At 44.9% G+C, this 18,442-nt stretch overlaps 1 protein-coding gene across 1 annotated transcript in view; it reads left to right on the forward strand.

The window, feature by feature from the left end:
* The window catches only part of LOC139226208 (dynein axonemal heavy chain 9-like), a 373,005-nt gene that overhangs the window by 157,731 nt on the left and 196,832 nt on the right, over positions 1-18,442 (forward strand). The window contains exon 28 of the mRNA XM_070856837.1: positions 16,484-16,588. Within this exon, the coding sequence (XP_070712938.1) occupies positions 16,484-16,588 (105 nt within the window). The remainder of the gene's footprint in view (positions 1-16,483; positions 16,589-18,442) is intronic.

Below are 18,442 nucleotides of genomic sequence, written 5' to 3' on the forward strand. Positions count from 1 at the left end.
TGGGTTAAGTCATGGCAGGAGAGCCCAGACCCATGTCATGCTCCTCCTGTGCTATGTGGTAAATCAGGGACACTTCCAGTGTCCCTGACTACTATGTGTGTGGGAAGTGTATCCAGCTGCAGTTCCTGTCAGACTGCATTGCGGCACTGTAGCTGCACATGAATTCACTCTGGAGCATCCGCAATGCTGAGGATGTCATGAGTAGCACGTTTAGTGAGTTGGTCACACCGCAAGTAAAGGTTACAAAGGCAGATAGGGAATGGGTGACCATCAAACAGAGCAGGAGTAGGAAGGTAGTGCAGGGGTCCCCTTCGGTCATCTCCCTCCAGAACACTATATATACCACTTTGGATACTGTTGGGGGAGATGGCTCATTAGGGGAAGGCAGCAGCAGCCAAGTTCATGGCACCATGGGTGGCTCTGCTGCACAGGAGGGCAGGAAAAAGAATGGGAGAGCTATAGTGGTAGGGGATTCTATTTTATAAGGGGAATAGACAGGCATTTCTGCGGCCACAATCGATACTCCAGGATGGCATGTTGCCTCCCAGGTGTAAGGGTCAAGGATGTCTCGGAATGACTGCAGGGTATTCGGGAGGGGGACGGTGAACAGCCAGTTGTCGTGGTGCATATAGGTACCAACGATATAGGTAAAACATGGGATGAGGTCCTACAAGCTGAATTTAGGGAGCAAGGATTTAAATTAAAAAGTAGGACCTCAAAGGTAGTAATCTCAGGATTGCTACCAGTGCCACGTGCTAGTCAGAGTACAAATAGCAGGTTAGTTAAGATGAATATGTGGCTTGAGGAATGGTGCAAGAGGTAGGCATTCAAATTCCTGGAACATTGGAACCGGTTCTGGGGGAGGTGGAACCAGTACAAACCAGACATTCTGCACCTGGGCAGGATCAGAACCAATGTCCGAGGGGGAGTGTTTGCTAGTGCTGTTGGGGAGAGTTTAAACTAATATGGCAGGGGGATGGGAATCCATGCAGGGAGACAGAGGAAAGTAAAATGGGGGCAGAAGCAAAAGGTAGAAAGGAGATAAGGCTACGTAGAGGGCAGAGAAATCAAAGGCAAAAATCAAAAAGACCCACATTGCAACACAATTCTAAAAGGACAAAGAGTGTTAAAAAAAAAAACAAGCCTGAAGGCTCTGTATCTCAATGCAAGGAGCATTCGTAATAAGGTGGATGAATTAACTGCGCAGATAGCTGTTAACGGATATGATGTAATTAGTATTATGGAGACAATGCTCCAGGGTGACCAAGGCTGGGAACTCAACATCGAGGGGTATGAAATATTCAGGAAGGATAGATAGAAAGGAAAAGGAAGTGGGGTAGCGTTGCTGGTTAAAGAGGAGATTAACGCAATAGTAAAGAAGGACATTAGCTTGGATGATGTGGAATCTGTGTGGCTAGAGCTATGAAACACCAAAGGGCAGAAAACACTAGTGGGAGTTGTGTACAGACCAAACAGTAGTAGTGAAGTTGGAGATGGCATCAAACAGGAATTTAGGGATGCATGCAATAAAGGTACAGCAGTTATCATGGGTGACTTCAATCTACATATAGATTGGGCTAACCAAACTGGTAGCAATAGGGTGGAGGAGGAGTTCCTGGAGTGTATAAGGGATGGTTTTCTGTCGAGGAACTAATTAGAGAGCTGGCCATCCTAGACTGGGTGTTGTGTCATGAGAGAGGATTAATTAGCAATCTTGTTGTGTGAGGCTGTTTGGGGAAGAGTGACCATAATATGGTAGAATTCTTCATTAAGATGGAGAGTGACACAGTTAATTCAGTGACTAGGGTCCTGAAATTAAAGAAAGGTAACTTCGATGGAATGAAACGTGAATTGGCTAGGATAGACTGGCGAACGATACTTAAAGGGTTGATGGTGGATAGGCAATGGCAGACATTTAAAGATCACATGGATGAACTTCAACGATTGTACATCCCTGTCTGGTGTAAAAATAAAACAGGGACTCAACAGTGGCTAACAAAGGACATTAGGGTTAGTGTTAAATCCAAGGAAGAGGCATATAAATTGGCCAGAAAAGGCAGCAAACCTGAGGACTAGGAGAAATTTAGAATTCAGCAGAGGAGGACTAGGGGTTTAATTAGGAGGGGGAAAATAGAGTATGAGAGGAAGCTTGCCGGGAACATAAAAACTGACTGCAAAAGCTTCTATAGATATGTGAAGAGAAAAAGTTTAGTGATGACAAATGTACACCCCTTGCAGTCAGAATCAGGTGAATTTATAATGGGGAACAAAGAAATGGCAGACCAATTGAACAAATACTTTGGTTCTGTCTTCACTAAGGAAGACACAAATAACCTTCAAGAAATCCTAGGGGACTGAGGGTCTCGCGAGAAGGAGGAACTGAAGGAAATCCTTATTAGTCAGGAAATTGTGTTAGGGAAACTGAAGGGATTGCGGGCCAATAGATCCCCAGGGTCTTGTTAGTCTGCATCCCAGAGTACTTAAGGAAGTGGCCCTACAAATAGTGGATGCAACATTCTATAGACTCTGGATCAGTTCCTGTGGACTGGAGGGTAGCTAATATAATCCCACTTTTTAAAAAAGGAGGGAGAGAGAAAATAGGGAATTATAGACTGGTTAGCCTGACATCGGTAGTGGGGAAAATGTTGGAATCAATAGCAGCAATTTGGAAAGCAGTGACAGTATCGGTCCACATCAGCATGGATTTATGAAAGGGAAATCATGCTTGACAAATCTTTTAGAATTTTTTGAGGATGTAACTAATAGATTGGACAAGGGAGAACCAGTGAATGTGGTGTATTTGGACTTTCAAAAGGCTTTTGACAAGGTCCCACAGAAGAGATTAGCGTGTAAAATTAAAGCACATGATATTGGGGGTAATGTATTGACGTGGATAGAGAACTGGTTGGCAGACAGGAAGCAAAGAGTAGGAATAAATGGGTCCTTTTCAGAATGGCAGGCAGTGACTAGTGGGGTACCGCAAGTTTCAGTGCTGGGACCCCAGCTATTTACAATATACATTAATGATTTAGACGAAGGAATTGAATGTAATATCTCCAAGTTTGCAGATGACACTAAGCTGGTTGGCAGTGTGAGCTGTGAGGATGATGCTAAGAGGCTGCAGAGTGACTTGGACAGGTTAGGTGAGTGGGCAAATGCATGGCAGATGCAGTATAATGTAGATAAATGTGAGGTTATCCACTTTGGTGGCAAAAACAGGAAGGCGGAATATTATCTGAATTATGACAGATTAGGAAACGGGGAGGTGCAACGAGACCTTTAAATATTCTGATGGGATTGGACAGGTTAGATGCAGGAAGAATGTTCCCGATGTTGGGGAAGTCCAGAACCAGGGGTCACAGTCTAAGGATAAGGGGTAAGCCATTTAGGACTGAGATGAGGAGAAACTTCTTCACTCAGAGAATTGTGAAACTGTGGAATTCTCTGCCACAGAGAGTTGTTGATGCCAGTTCATTAGATATATTCAAAAGGGAGTTAGATGTGGTCCTTATGGCTAAAGGGATCAAGGGGTATGGAGAGAAAGCAGAAATGGGGTACTGAAGTGCATGCTCAGCCATGATCATATTGAATGGTGGTGCAGGCTCGAAGGGCCGAATAGCCTACTCCTGCACCTATTTTCTATGTTTCTGTGGCTCTGGGCATCGTTGCAGTTGCCAGCCACACTATTGCAGGATACTGAGAGGGACATTTTACATGCCATGTGTATTGCTCTTGATCAAAATTGAGCCAAGTTTGTGGTCTTGCAAATAGTCCTAAAACCATTAAACATTTCAGACTGCAAATTGCTGATGTTGCTGCGACAATTCCTAACCGAGTACCCCAATCAATTTAAACCCTTCTCAGTCTGAGCTGGCTAAAACTGTTGCATAATTCCAACTATGATACGTTCTTGCTAGGTATAATATATCTTGATAATGGCCTAGTGGAGAAGATATATCCCCCTCAAATCAAGTTGCTTCGAAATCTATTCTTCTTTTGTTAAATGACATTAAGGCAGGTGTCTTATGCTGGAATGCTTCAGCCTATTTGAAGTGCGTCTGTAAAATATAATTTTGAGTGAATCACGCAACTTGATGGAGTCTCGAGGTCGTACAGTTAAATGCCAGTCAAGTAATTAACTCGTAGTTAAGCAAAAACATTTGACGCTCAAGTGATTCATTGAAGAGTGAAAGTGTAATGAATGTAATGACTCAAAAGACTTGTTACTGTAAACTGCCACAGCTGTAAACCTGATCCAACTTTATTCGTGCCCAATGTAACCCGCATGACATGGTACCCATGCTTATATACCAGTGACCGCGCATGCGCGCGTACAGCCCGATGACCTCCGACAGTGGTGCCCCCTGGTGTCAGGTGACCCCAAGCATCAATACATAACAACATCCCTTTTCAAGATCTTAATATCAGTCTTTTTACAAATTAAGACGTTGTGGGACTTTCTGCTCAGTTCAACTCCAGTTCTGGGTGAGCCTTCTGAGTCAGTTGTGACTGAAGGCTGAGTAACCAATCTGATGGGAGTGGTAATGACCACATCAGGGACTGGAGGACCAGTTTCAATAAAGACAGCAAAGTCCTCTGATGAATGCACATTGGTTGGTCACTGACTGCGTCTTTCTCAAGCGGTTCCAGTTCATCCATGTGCCACAGTTTTATCTGATCAACATGTTCCCTGCATGTTTGCCCATTCTTGAGCACGACAGTAAACACTCTGTTACCCTCCTTGGCGATCCACTTTGGACCTTGACCCTAGTTCAGTACATAAACCGGATCGTTGACAGAGATGTCATGTGACACAGCAGCACGATCATGGTACCCTTGCTGACTATGACGTCTGTTTTCAAAACGATCATTCAAATTGGGATGAACAAGAGAGAGCTTGGTCTTGAGATTTCTCCATCAGTAGTTCAGCAGGGGAGACCCCAGTAAGCGTATGAGGTCTGGTCCTGTAACTGAGCAGTATACAGGACAAGCGAGTCTGCAGTGAACCCTGAGTTACGTGTTTCATACTCTGCTTAATCGTTTGAACAGCACGCACTGCTTGACCATTAGAAGCAGGTTTGAATGGGGCTGACCTCACATGTTCAATACCATTGAATTTCATGAACCCTTGAAACTCCAGACTTGTGAAGCAAGATCCGTTGTCGCTCACAACAATGTCAGGCAAACCATGAGTAGCAAACATGATATGAAGACTCTCAATAGTAGCTGTAGACGTAGTGGATGATATAATAATACACTTTGAATATGCATCCACCACAACAAAAAACATCTTTCCCAGGAAAGAGCCCGCAAAAACCGATGTGGATCCTCGACCATGGTTTAGACGGCCACGACCAAAGACTCAGCGGAGATTCCGCTGGTACTTTACTTCGCTGTATGCAAGCTACCATACATGAGCCCTAGCAATGGCTTTCATCATGACAATACCAGGATGAGTACTATGTAGTTCACGTACAAATTTTTCTCTACCTTTCTTAGGCATAACAACATGATTACCCCACAGTAGACAATCTGACTGAACGGACAGTTCACCTTTGCGACGGTTGTAAGGTTTGGTCTCATCACACATTTCCACAGGTATTGTAGACCAATCACCACTGAGGACACAACGTTTCACAACCGATAAAATAGGGTCATGGCTGGTCCAGATCCTAACTTGTTGAGCAGTGACAAGAGTTCCTTCACTCTCAAAAGCATCCATTACTAACAGTAGGTCTGCAGGTTGAGGCGTCACCACCTCAGGTGTGGGCAACAGCAGATGACTCAGTGCCCGGTCTATGACGAATAACATAATCATCGGAAGACAATGTCAATGCCCACCTCTGGATACGGGACGATGCATTGGTATTAATACTTTTGTTTTCCAAAAACAATGAAGTGAGTGGCTTGTGATCCATTTCGAGTTCAAAACGAAGACCAAACAGGTACTGATGCATCTTTTTGACCCTATACACACAGGCCAAAACTTCTTTTTCTATCATGATGTAAGCTCTTTCCGCCTTTGACAAAATTCTCGAAGCATATGCATATTGCAGCTTACCCGACTCATTTGCATGTTGGAGTACACAGCCAACCCCATATGATGAAGCATCACAGGCCAATACAAGACACTTACATGGATCATAATGAACAAGCAACTTGTTTGAACAGAGCAGATTCTTGGCTTTCTCAAAGGCTCTATCTTGAGATACACCCCAGACCCAGTTGTTGCCTTTTCTGAGTAGCATGTGCAGTGGCTCTAACAAAGTGCTCAATCTGGGTAAGAGATCACCAAAGTAGTTGAGTAGCCCAAGGAATGAACGAAGCTCCTTCACATTCTGAGGCCTGGGTGCAATTTTGATGGTCTTGGTTTTCGAATCAGTAGGACTGATGCCATCAGCAGCAATCTTCCTCCCCAGGAATTCAACTTCAGGTGCCATGAAGACACACTTTGAACGTTTCAGCCTGAGTCCCACTTTGTCCAGACGATGTAGGAGTTCTTCAAGATTGTTCAGATGTTCAGTAGTGTCGCGATCTGTGACCAGAATGTCATCTTGAAACACGACAGTTCGAGGAACGGACTTCAGTAGACTCTCCATATTCCTCTGAAATATTGCTGCAGCCGAATGAATTCCAAAAGGACACCTGTTGTAGACAAACAGTCCTTTATGGTGTTGATGTAGGTAAGTTTCTTCGAAGCTCCTGGGTCATATAGGCCGACGTCAGATCCAGTTTAGTGAATGACTTTCCACCAGCTAGCATGGCGAACAGGTCATCAGCCTTTGGTAACGGGTACTGATCCTGTTTAGAAAATCGGTTAATCATAACCTTGTAGTCTCCACAAATCCTGACAGTGCCATCACTCTTCAACACAGGAACAATAGGACTGGCCCACTCGTTAAACTCGATCGGTGATATGACCCCTTCATGTTGGAGGCTGTCAAGCTCAATTTCAACCTTCTCCCTCATCATGTAGGGAATAGATTGAGCTTTGTGATACACAGGCCTTGCATCAGAATCCAGGTGAATCTGCACCTTGGCTCCAGTAAAATTTACCATTGCCCGGTTCAAACAAAGAAGGAAACTTCTTCAACATTTGAGCACACGAAGTGTCATCAACGCTTTGATATCATTCCAATTCCACTTGATTTTCTCGAGCCAATTTCTGCCGAACCACCTTGCACCATTACCTGGGACAATCCATAACGGTAGATCATGAACCACATCATTATATGACACCTTGACTACTGCACTGCCAATCACCTGTATAAGTTCCTTAGTGTAAGTACGCAACTTGGCATTGACTGGACTCAGCTTAGGCTTCACAGCCTCAGTGTCCCATAGCTTGTTGAATGTCCTTTGGCTCATTATCGACTGACTCGCACCTGTGTCCAGCTCCATTGCTACAGGTGCGCCATTCAGCTTCACATTAACGATTATCGGCTGGCTCCTTCCCACGAATGAATACAGACCATACACTTCCTCCATGGGTTGTGTATCTGGGCCAGCACTGGACTGGTCATCATCAGCAATGTGATGAGCGGCAGCACACTTGCTCAGTTGTGGGCACATTCTCTGAAGATGCCCCACTTTCGAACAGCCATTACAGGAGTACTGTTTAAACCAACACTGATGAGGCCGATGATTGCCTCCACAACGCCAACAGGGTGAAATCGAATTCGTACCAGTTGGCGGACTTTGAGCAGCTATAGGTTTCACATAAACAGTCGAGTAGGCCCTGCCATAAGCAGCTCTGCCAAACAACGACACAATCTTGTTTACAATACTTGCCGTGGAGCTCCGACTCTTCGATGATATCTGCCTCAAATTATCATCAGTCGTCATGCATGCCTGTGCAGTCGCGATGGCCTTGCTCAAATCCAGCTTCTCTTCGGCCAATAACTTCCGGAGAATCACATCATGGCTCATGCCTATCACGAAGAAATCTCGCAGCATGTCTTCCAACATATTCCCGATCTTATACGGCTCAGCAAGACATCGCAGGTTGGCGACGAATCTCGACACAACCTGGCCCTCAGCACGAACATGTGTGTAGAAGCGATAGCGTGAGATGATGATCCCCTCTTTTAGCTTAAGATGGTCATGCACCAAAGCACACAAATCCCCATATTCTTTGTCCGTTGGATGTAAAGGCAAGAGAAGATTCTTCATGAGGCCATAAATTTTTGGACCATAAATGGTGAGGAAAACCATCCTGCACCGAACTGCGCCAGCCTCTCCCTCTATTTTGTTGGCCACAAAATACTGATCCAGGCGGTCGATAAAATCCACCCAATCCTCACCATCCGCGAATCTCTCCAGAATTCCAATAGTGCCCATTGTACATGCGAAGGTTCTGAAGTTACCTCGGCACCAAAGGCCAGCGAGACCAGGAGCAGCGCGAGTTTGGCGAGAGGCGGGAGTTCCGGGGATCGGAGAGGCCTACAAAAGGCCAGCGAGACCAGGAGCAGTGCGAGTTTGGCGAGAGGCGGGAGTTCCGGGGATCGGAGAGGCCTACAAAAAGCCAGCGAGACCAGGAGCAGCGCGAGTTTGGCGAGAGGCGGGAGTTCCGGGGATCGGAGAGGCCTACAAAAGGCCAGTGAGACCAGGAGCAGCGCGAGTTCGGCGAGAGGTGGGAGTTCCGGGGATCGGAGAGGCCTACAAAAGGCCAGCAAGACCAGGAGCAGCGCGAGTTCGGCGAGAGGCTTGTACAGCTACAGGGGGAAGGCAAAAAAGAAGTAGAAAGAAACTGAAAGGTGACGTCACAGCCAAGGGGGTAAGTGATTGGCTGGTGATTGGTGAGTAGTTTTTCTTTTTTCTCTTCAATAACAGCGAGTAAACTCTAGCATTGTTGTTGCCAATTTAAGTGTATCTGAGGGTTAAGTCATGGCAGGAGAGCTCGGTCACGCGATATGCTCCTCCTGTACCATGTGGGAACTCAGGGACACTTCCGGTGTCCCTGACAACTACGTGTGCGGGAAGTGTATCCGCCTCCAGCTCCTGATGGTCCGCGTTGCAGAATTGGAGCTGAGGGTGGATTTACTCTGGAGCATCCACGATGCTGAAAATGACATGAGTAGCACGTGTAACGAGTTGGTCTTACCACAGGCGAAGGGTCCACAGCCAGATAGGGAATGGAAGACCAGCAGGAAGAGCAGTGCAAGGAAGGTAGTGCAGGGGTCCCCTGCGGCCATCCCCCCTGCAAAACAGATACACCGTTTTGAGTACTGTTGAGGGGGATGACTCATCAGGGGAGGGCAGCAGCAGCCAAGTTCATGGCAACGTGGCTGGCTCTGCTGCACAGGAGGGCAGGAAAAAGAGTGGGAGAGCGATAGTGATAGGGGATTCAATTGTAAGGGGAATAGATAGGCTTTTCTGCGGCCGTAACCGAGACTCCAGGATGGTATGTTGCCTCCCTGGGGCAAGGGTCAAGGATGTCTCAGAGCGGGTGCAGGACATTCTGAAAAGGGAGGGTGAACAGCCAGTTGCCGTGGTGCACATTGCTACCAACGATATAGGTAAAAAAAGGGATGAGGTCCTACGAGACGAATTTAAGGAGCTAGGAGCTAAATTAAAACGTAGGACCTCAAAAGTAGTAATCTCGGGATTGCTACCAGTGCCACGTGCTAGACAGAGTAGGAATCGCAGGATAACTCAGATGAATACGTGGCTTGAGCAGTGGTGCAGCAGGGAGGGATTCAAATTCCTGGGGCATTGGAACCTGTTCTGGGGGAGGTGGGACCAGTACAAACCGGACGGTCTGCACCTGGGCAGGACCGGAACCAATGTCCTAGGGGGAGTGTTTGCTAGTGCTGTTGGGGAGGAGTTAAACTGATACGGCAGGGGGATGGGAACCAATGCAGGGAGACAGAGGGAAACAAAAAGGAGACAAAAGCAAAAGACAGAAAGGAGATGAGTAAAAGTGGAGGGCAGAGAAATCCAAGGCAAAAAACAAAAAGGGCCACTGTACAGCAAAATTCTAAAGGATCAAAGTGTAATAAAAAGGTAAGCATGAAAGCTCAGTGCCTCAATGCAAGGAGTATTCGGAACCCAGGAGAGGGCGCTGAGCTAGTTAGAGTGGGTGAGAGCTCAGATGAACAGGATCCCAAGAAAGAATGCAAAAGGCAGGAGACAACAGAGCAGAGTAGCACTGGGGTAATTGTAAACCACAAGGTGATAGGAAGGGACAATATGTATGAATTTTAAGGGGCTGCAGGAGGGGTCAAAACTAAAAATCATGGTTTAAAAACTAGTATTAAAACACTCTACCTAAACGCGCACAGCATTCAAAATAAAGTAAATGTGTTGACGGCACAAATCATTACAAATGGGTATGATTTGGTGGCCATTACAGAAACGTGGTTGCAGGGTGGCCAAGACTGGGAATTAAACATACAGGGGTATCTGACAATTCGGAAAGATAGACAAGAAGGGAAAGGAGGTGGAGTAGCTCTGTTAATAAAGGATGATATCAGGGCAGTTGTGAGAGACGATATTGGCTCTAATGAACAAAATGTTGAATCATTGTGGGTGGAGATTAGAGATAGTAAGGGGAAAAAGTCACTGGTGGGCGTAGTTTATAGGCCCCCAAATAATAACTTCACGGTGGGGCAGGCAATAATCAAGGGAATAATGGAGGCATGTGAAAAAGGAACGGCAGTAATCATGGGGGATTTTAACCTACATATCAATTGGTTAAATCAAGTCGCACAGGGTAGCCTTGAGGAGGAATTCATAGAATGCATACGGGATTGTTTCTTAGAATAGTATGTTACAGAACCTACAAGGGAGCAAGCGATCTTAGATCTGGTCCTGTGTAATGAGACAGGAATAATAAACGATCTCCTAGTAAAAGATCCTCTCGGAATGAGTGATCACAGTATGTTTGAACTTGTAATACAGATTGAGGGTGAGGAAGTAGTGTCTCAAACGAGCATACTATGCTTAAACAAAGGGGACTACAGTGGGGTGGGGCAGAGTTGGCTAAAGTAGACTGGAAACACAGACTAAATGGTGGCACAATTGAGGAACAGTGGAGGACTTTTAAGGAGCTCTTTCATAGTGCTCAACAAAAATATATTCCAGTGAAAAAGAAGGGCGGTAAGAGAAGGGATAACCAGCCGTGGATAACCAAGGAAATAAAGGAGAGTATCAAATTAAAAACCAATGCGTATAAGATGGCCAAGGTTAGTGGGAAACTAGAAGATTGGGAAAATTTTAAACGACAGCAAAGAATGACTAAGAAAGCAATAAAGAAAGGAAAGATAGATTACGAAAGTAAACTTGCGCAAAACATAAAAACAGATAGTAAAAGCTTTTACAGATATATAAAACGGAAAAGAGTGACTAAAGTAAATGTTAGTCCCTTAGAAGATGAGAAGGGGGATTTAATAATTGGAAATGTGGAAATGGCTGAGACCTAAAACAATTATTTTGCTTCGGTCTTCACAGTGGAAGACACAAAAACCATGCCAAAAATTGCTGGTCACAGGAATGTGGGAAGGGAGGACCTTGAGACAATCACTATCACTAGGGGGGTAGTGCTGGACAGGCTAATGGGACTCAAGGTAGACAAGTGCCCTGGTCCTGATGAAATGCATCCCAGGATATTAAAAGAGATGGCGGAAGTTATAGCAGATGCATTTGTTATAATCTACCAAAATTCTCTGGACTCTGGGGAGGTACCAGCGGATTGGAAAGCAGCTAATGTAACGCCTCTGTTTAAAAAAGGGGGCAGACAAAAGGCAGGTAACTATAGGCCGGTTAGTTTAACATCTGTAGTTGGTAAAATGCTTGAAGCTATCATTAAGGAAGAAATAGCGGGACATCTAGATAGGAATAGTGCAATCAAGCAGATGCAACATGGATTCATGAAGGGGAAATCATGTTTAACTAATTCACTGGAATTCTTTGAGGATATAATGAGCATGGTGGATAGAGGTGTACCGATGGATGTGGTGTATTTAGATTTCCAAAAGGCATTCGATAAGGTGCCACACAAAAGATTACTGCAGAAGATAAAGGTAAGCGGAGTCAAAGGAAATGTATTAGCATGGATCGAGAATTGGCTGGCTAACAGAAAGCAGATAGTCGGGATAAATGGGTCCTTTTCAGGTTGGAAATCGGTGGTTAGTGGTGTGCCACAGGGATCGGTGCTGGGACCACAACTGTTTACAATATACATAGATGACCTGGAAGAGGGGACAGAGTGTAGTGTAACAAAATTTGCAGATGACACAAAGATTAGTGGGAAAGCGGGTTGTGTAGAGGACACAGAGAGGCTGCAAAGAGATTTAGATAGGTTAAGCGAATGGGCTAAGGTTTGGCAGATAGAATACAATGTCGGAAAGTGTGAGGTCATCCACTTTCGAAAAAAAAACAGTAAAAGGGAATATTATTTGAATGAGGAGAAATTACAACATGCTGCGGTGCAGAGGGACCTGGGGGTCCTTGTGCATGAATCCCAAAAAGTTAGTTTGCAGGTGCAGCAAGTAATCAGGAGGGCAAATGGAATGTTGGCTTTCATTGCGAGAGGGATGGAGTACAAAAGCAGGGAGGTCCTGCTGCAACTGTACAGGGTATTGGTGAGGCCGCACCTGGAGTACTGCATGCAGTTTTGGTCACCTTACTTAAGGAAGGATTTACTAGCTTTGGAGGGGGTATAGAGACGATTCACTAGGCTGATTCCGGAGATGAGGGTGTTACCTTATGATGTTAGATTGAGTAGACTAGGTCTTTACTCGTTGGAGTTCAGAAGGATGAGGGGTGATCTTATGGAAACATTTAAAATAATGAAAGGGATAGACAAGATAGAGGCAGAGAGGTTGTTTCCACTGGTCGGGGAGACTAGAACTAGGGAGCACAGCCTCAAAATACGGGGGAGCCAATTTAAAACCGAGCTGAGAAGGAATTTCTTCTCCCAGAGGGTTGTGAATCTGTGGAATTCTCTGCCCAAGGAAGCAGTTGAGGCTAGCTCATTGAATGTATTCAAATCACAGATAGATAGATTTTTAACCAATAAGGGAATTAAGGGTTACGGGGAGCGGGCGGGTAAGTGGAGCTGAGTCCACGGCCAGATCAGCCATGATCTTGTTGAATGGCGGAGCAGGCCCGAGGAGCTAGATGGCCTACTCTTGTTCCTAATTCTTATGTTCTGATGTATGTTCTTATGTATGTTCTTATGTATGTTCTTATGTATGTTCTTATGTTCTTATGTTGAAATGTAATGAATGTAATGACTCAAAAGACTTGTTACTGTAAACTGCCTCAGGTGTAAAGCTGATCCAACTTTATTCTCGCCCAAAGTAACCCGCGTGACATGGTACCCGTGCTTATATACCAGTGACCGCACACGCGTGCGTACAGCCCGATGACCTCCGACAGTGGCGCCCCCTGGTGTCTGGTGAACCCAAGCATCAATATATAACAAAAAGCACTGACTTCCATGCAGATTATCCATTCAGGTCCTCCTGTCTCACTGCATCAGTCCTATATAATTATATGCCTTACATCATATACTTAAAGCTTCAGATCTATTTTGACAACCCAGTAGCCATTTTCATAATATCTGTGCTGTCACTTGGCAAAATCTATCAGTCAGGTCAGGTCCTGTGTAGTGAACAGACTGTTGTGAATAATGAACTTGTTAAATCAGAATTAAAGGAGCACTGTTGTCATGGCAATACGAGTCTTGCAATACATCAGATCTTAGAAAGTAAGCTGGTTAATAACAGTTTGGGGACTTGTATTGTATAACCTTCCTGTGCTTGTTATTATAACAGGCATTTGGCAATTTATTTTAAACTGGTTCATTTCTCTGCAAAATTGGTATACAAAAGAATTTTATGTGAACATATTAAATGTTTGTATGTTATTGTCACACAGTGTAATGTCTAGGCTCCGGTTTATACACTAAGGGGGATTTCAAGATACAGTTAGCAGCAGTGTTATGTCATTGTGTTGACCCATTGTGACAGTGCTCCAAATGTATTGTTGTTTAAATCTTGATTTCAGTTTAAAAAATTAAAATAAAGTACAAAACCTGTATTGTTGTAAAATAAGCATTTCCCCTGGCCAATATAAGAGTAAAGAAGAAGCGTTTTTGAAGACCACTCAAGGATCTGTGCTACTTGAAAACTGTCCACTTCGCTGTTAGTGTCCTCTTTAATGTACTTTGTTCCTTATTCTAAATTGAACCCAAATTATTGTCCGGGTTAACATGGTGGTATCATTTATGTTGCAACTTGAGATTTACTGGTGGGGGGGGCGGCGCGGGAGGGGACATTAGCTGAAATTAAACCTCCAGCATTCTAACACTTCCTGCCACCAGCTGTTAAGTAGTGAAACTATGAAATTATGAGCAGAACCATATATAGCAGTGAGAGTGAAAGAAAGAGTTGCGTTTATGTGGCATCTTTCACGACCTCAGGACATCCCAAAGCTCTTTACAGCCACTGAAGTATTTTTGGAGTGTAGTCACCGTTGTAATGTAGGAAATGCGGCAGCTAATTTGTGCACAGCAAGCTCCCACAAACAGCAATGTGATAATGACCAGATAATCTGTTTTAGTGATGTTGGTTGAGGGATTAATATTGGTCAGAACACCGGGAGAACATCACTGCTCTTCTTCGAAATAGTGCCATGGGATTTTTTACGTCCACCTGAAAGGGCAGGTGGGGCCTCAGTTTAACGTCTCAGCCGAAAGACGACACTTCTGACAGTGCAGCACTCCTCCAGTGTTACACCGAGGTGTCAGCCTAGATTTTGAGTCTATGGAGTAGAGCTAGAGCCCACAATCTTCTGAAGCAGAGGCAAGTGTGCTACCACTGAGCCATGACTGACACCATAATTGTGGTTAACTAAACTAAGTTTATTGGTCGGAGAAACCAGGTAATGCATTGGGTTAAATGAGCGCTTTTACAACTTCAGTGGATACATATTTTTTGGACTGCCAAGGGTCCACGGGAAAATCAGTTTTAAGTGAACATTATCCCAAGGCTCAAAATGTTCTCCATTCACAATTAGTACATGCAATAGACAAGCAAACAAAATGCTCCATGAAAAGAAGAGATTCAGTAAGAAGAACTTGCGTAGATATTGTGACTTTCATTCTTGTGATATGTCAAAGCAATGAGAGAAATGTCAAGAAATGCTTTGGTGGTGTTTGTTGAGGGATATATATTAGCCAGGATACCGAGAGAACTCCCTGCTCCTCTTCAAGTAGAGACATGGAATCTTTTATGTCCATCTGAACAGACAGGTGAGATCTTGGTTTCATGTCTCATCCAAAAGTTAGCACCTATGACAATGCTGCAGTCCCTCAATATTGCACTGATGTGCAGGCCTAGATGATGTGCAGAAATAATGGGGTGGAGCTTGAAACTCATTCATCTGTCTTCGAAGTGCGACCACACAGTCAAACTGTTTCAATGAAATTGTGCCTGCTTTGAGTAAACCTTTTATTTGATTTGGAAAACAATATCAAAGGGAAATTGTAAATTTAGTTACTGGAGCCTTTGGACATGACAATACCTTTATTTTACTTCACAGTAAATCTTATTACATTTTCCTCATCATAGAATCATCGAATGATATAACACAGAAGGAGGCCATTCAGCCCTTCGTTCCTGTGTCGGCTCTTTGATGGAGCTATCCAATGAGTCCCACTCCCCCGTTCTTTCCCTATAGCCCTGAACATTTTTTCCCTTCAAGTATTTATCCAATTCCCGTTTGAAGGTTACTATTGAATCTGCTTCCACCATCCTTTCAGGCAGTGCTTTCCAGATCACAGCACTGCTGCGTAAAAAAAGTTCCCTCGTGTCGCTTCTGGTTTTTTTGCCAATCACATTAAATCTGAAATGGAGGGTCAGCCATGACCATATTGAATGGTGGTGCAGGCTCGAAGGGCCGAATGGCCGACTCCTGCTCCTGTTTTCTATGTTTCCTCTGGTTACTGACCCTTTTGCCACTGGAAACAGTTTCTCTTTATTTGCTCCATCAAAACTGTTCATGATTTTAAGCACCTCGATCAGATCTCCTCTTCACCTTCTCTGCTCTAAAGAGAACAGCCCAGTTTCTCCAGTCTGTCCACATAATTGAAGTCCTCATCACTAGTACCATTCTAGTAAATCTTTTCTGCACCCTCTATAAGCCCTTGACATTCTTCCTGTCGTGTGGTGCCCAGAACTGAACACAATACTCCAGCTGAAGCCTAACCAGTGTTTTATAAAGGTTGAGCATAACTTCCTTGCTATTGCACTCTATGCCTGTATTACTAAAACCCAGGATCCTATATGCTTTTTTAACAGCCTTCTCAACTTGTTCTGCCACCTTCAAAGATTTGTGTACATACACCCCCCAGGTCTCTCTGTTCCTGCACCCCCTTTAAAATTACACCATTTAGTTTATATTGCCTCTCCTCATTCTTCCTCCCAAAGTGTATTGCTTCATAATGTTGATTCTTTTGTTTGTTTTTCTCCTACAGTCCTGTGGCAATATCTATAAAGGCCTGGCTCAGACTGGTGCCTGGGGTTGTTTTGATGAGTTTAACAGGATCTCCGTTGAAGTGCTCTCTGTGGTAGCTGTACAGGTGAGTCGAGGCTTTTCCTTTCATGGAATCATATACTAATACAGCACAGACCTGCCTGTGCCGGTTCTTCGAAAGAGCTGTCCAATTAGTCCCACGCCCTTCCCCTTTCCCCATAACTCTACAAATTCTTCCCCTTCAAGTATATATCTAATTCCCTATTGAAAGTTGTTATTGAATCTGCTTCCACCGCCCTTTCAGGCAGTGCATTCCAGATCATAATTCTGTGTATCCCTGGCTCACTCCTCCATTTGACCCTGACCCCAATGATATGGAGCAGTCAAGGACATCAGTTACTGTCGGTTGGTTTCCAGCTGGTACCAACATAGTGCAATCTGTGGACAAACTTTCCAGCCATAAAATTGCTTCTAGCTCACTGTGCAGGCGCCTGACTCTGTGCAGAACGTGGGCTGAATATGTACATGCGAATTGCCGCACTGCCGTACCCTGGGACTTAGCAACCAGCAGCAAAACTCTAAGAGTTACAGCACAATGTTGAGGCCTCCAGTGTGTACTGAGCGTAATTCCACTACCCTAAATTCATATTCTGTGATGCCCCCTGAGTATATTTTTGCAACATGACACATTTATATTGATATCAAAACGCCAAGCTGCCTCAGTGTAAGTAGTCCATTTCTCCTCGACTTTCAGCTTATGCAGGGCAGAAGTGGAAAGATGTATTTATTTAATTCTCACTCTCTTGCCTGAGGGAAGCTTCAAAGCAGAATGTAAGGACATTTCCTGCCTTATCTAACTTAGTTAGGTGTGCCGTTATCAATCTGCCTTCATTAGCAATGCCTAGATCTTCTGGTGTAATGCGCTTTGGGCCTGATTTGTTTGGAGAAATTAGTTGTGCTCCTGCAGGACCATAAACGGAATTATCTGACACAAGGGCCGCGATTTTAAACCCCTCCTTGCCCAGCCAGAATGGTGCATGGAAGGGGGTTAAAATCAGGCTGGGTCCACATAGCGGCCTGAGGTCGATATGAGGGAGTCAAGGGATATGGGGATAGTACGAGAAGGTGAAGTTGAGGTAGATCAGCCATGATCTTATTGAATGGCGGAGCAGGCTCGAAGTGCCAAATGGCCGACTCCTGCTCCTATTTCTTATGTTCCCACTCGGAGACATCTTATCTTCACCAACTTTTAAGTCGCCGAGGCTCCCGCTGCAGCTTAACGAGGACCTAAAGCATTATCGGTGTCACAACGTGATTTTTCATTTTGAATCAAACCCACCATAAGAACCTAGCGGGAGGCGCGGATGGCCAGAAGAGGCCACGGTAAGTTTAAAAAAACAACTTTTCTGAGAAATCCTTGTGGGCCAAGAAGAGCAAGCAGTCCTTGAGCCTTCACAGCCCTGGCCTTGCATCTCCCTCTCGGCTGACAAAGCCCTTGGGCAGCACTAACTTTATGCCGTTCCTTTTGGGTCACCCTCCTAAGGCTCCCGACCAGATTTTCACTCCCACCCGACATCAGTCATAGGACCTGACATCAATCCTACTGGTTTCGGGAGGGAAACTGTCCTGTGCCATTTAAACGTGCCCCTGGAGATAAGATGGACTGGCCTTCACACTGAGATCCACGTGTGGGGGTTTCCCTCCCACTAGTCCTGAATGCGCCCGAGAGTCCCTGGGAGTGGACGATTGGTCTCTGGGAATGGACGATTGGTCTCTGGGAATGGGGGATTGGTCTCTGGGAATGGGGGATTGGTCACCGGGAATGGGCGATTGGTCACCGGGAATGGGCGATTGGTCACCGGGAATGGGCGATTGGTTTCCGAGAATGGGCGATTGGTCTCTGGGAATGGAGGATTGGTCTCTGGGAATGGGGGATTGGTCCCTGGGAATGGGCAATTGG

Source organism: Pristiophorus japonicus, chromosome 16 (assembly GCF_044704955.1).
Source record: "Pristiophorus japonicus isolate sPriJap1 chromosome 16, sPriJap1.hap1, whole genome shotgun sequence".
Classification (NCBI taxonomy): domain Eukaryota; kingdom Metazoa; phylum Chordata; class Chondrichthyes; family Pristiophoridae; genus Pristiophorus; species Pristiophorus japonicus.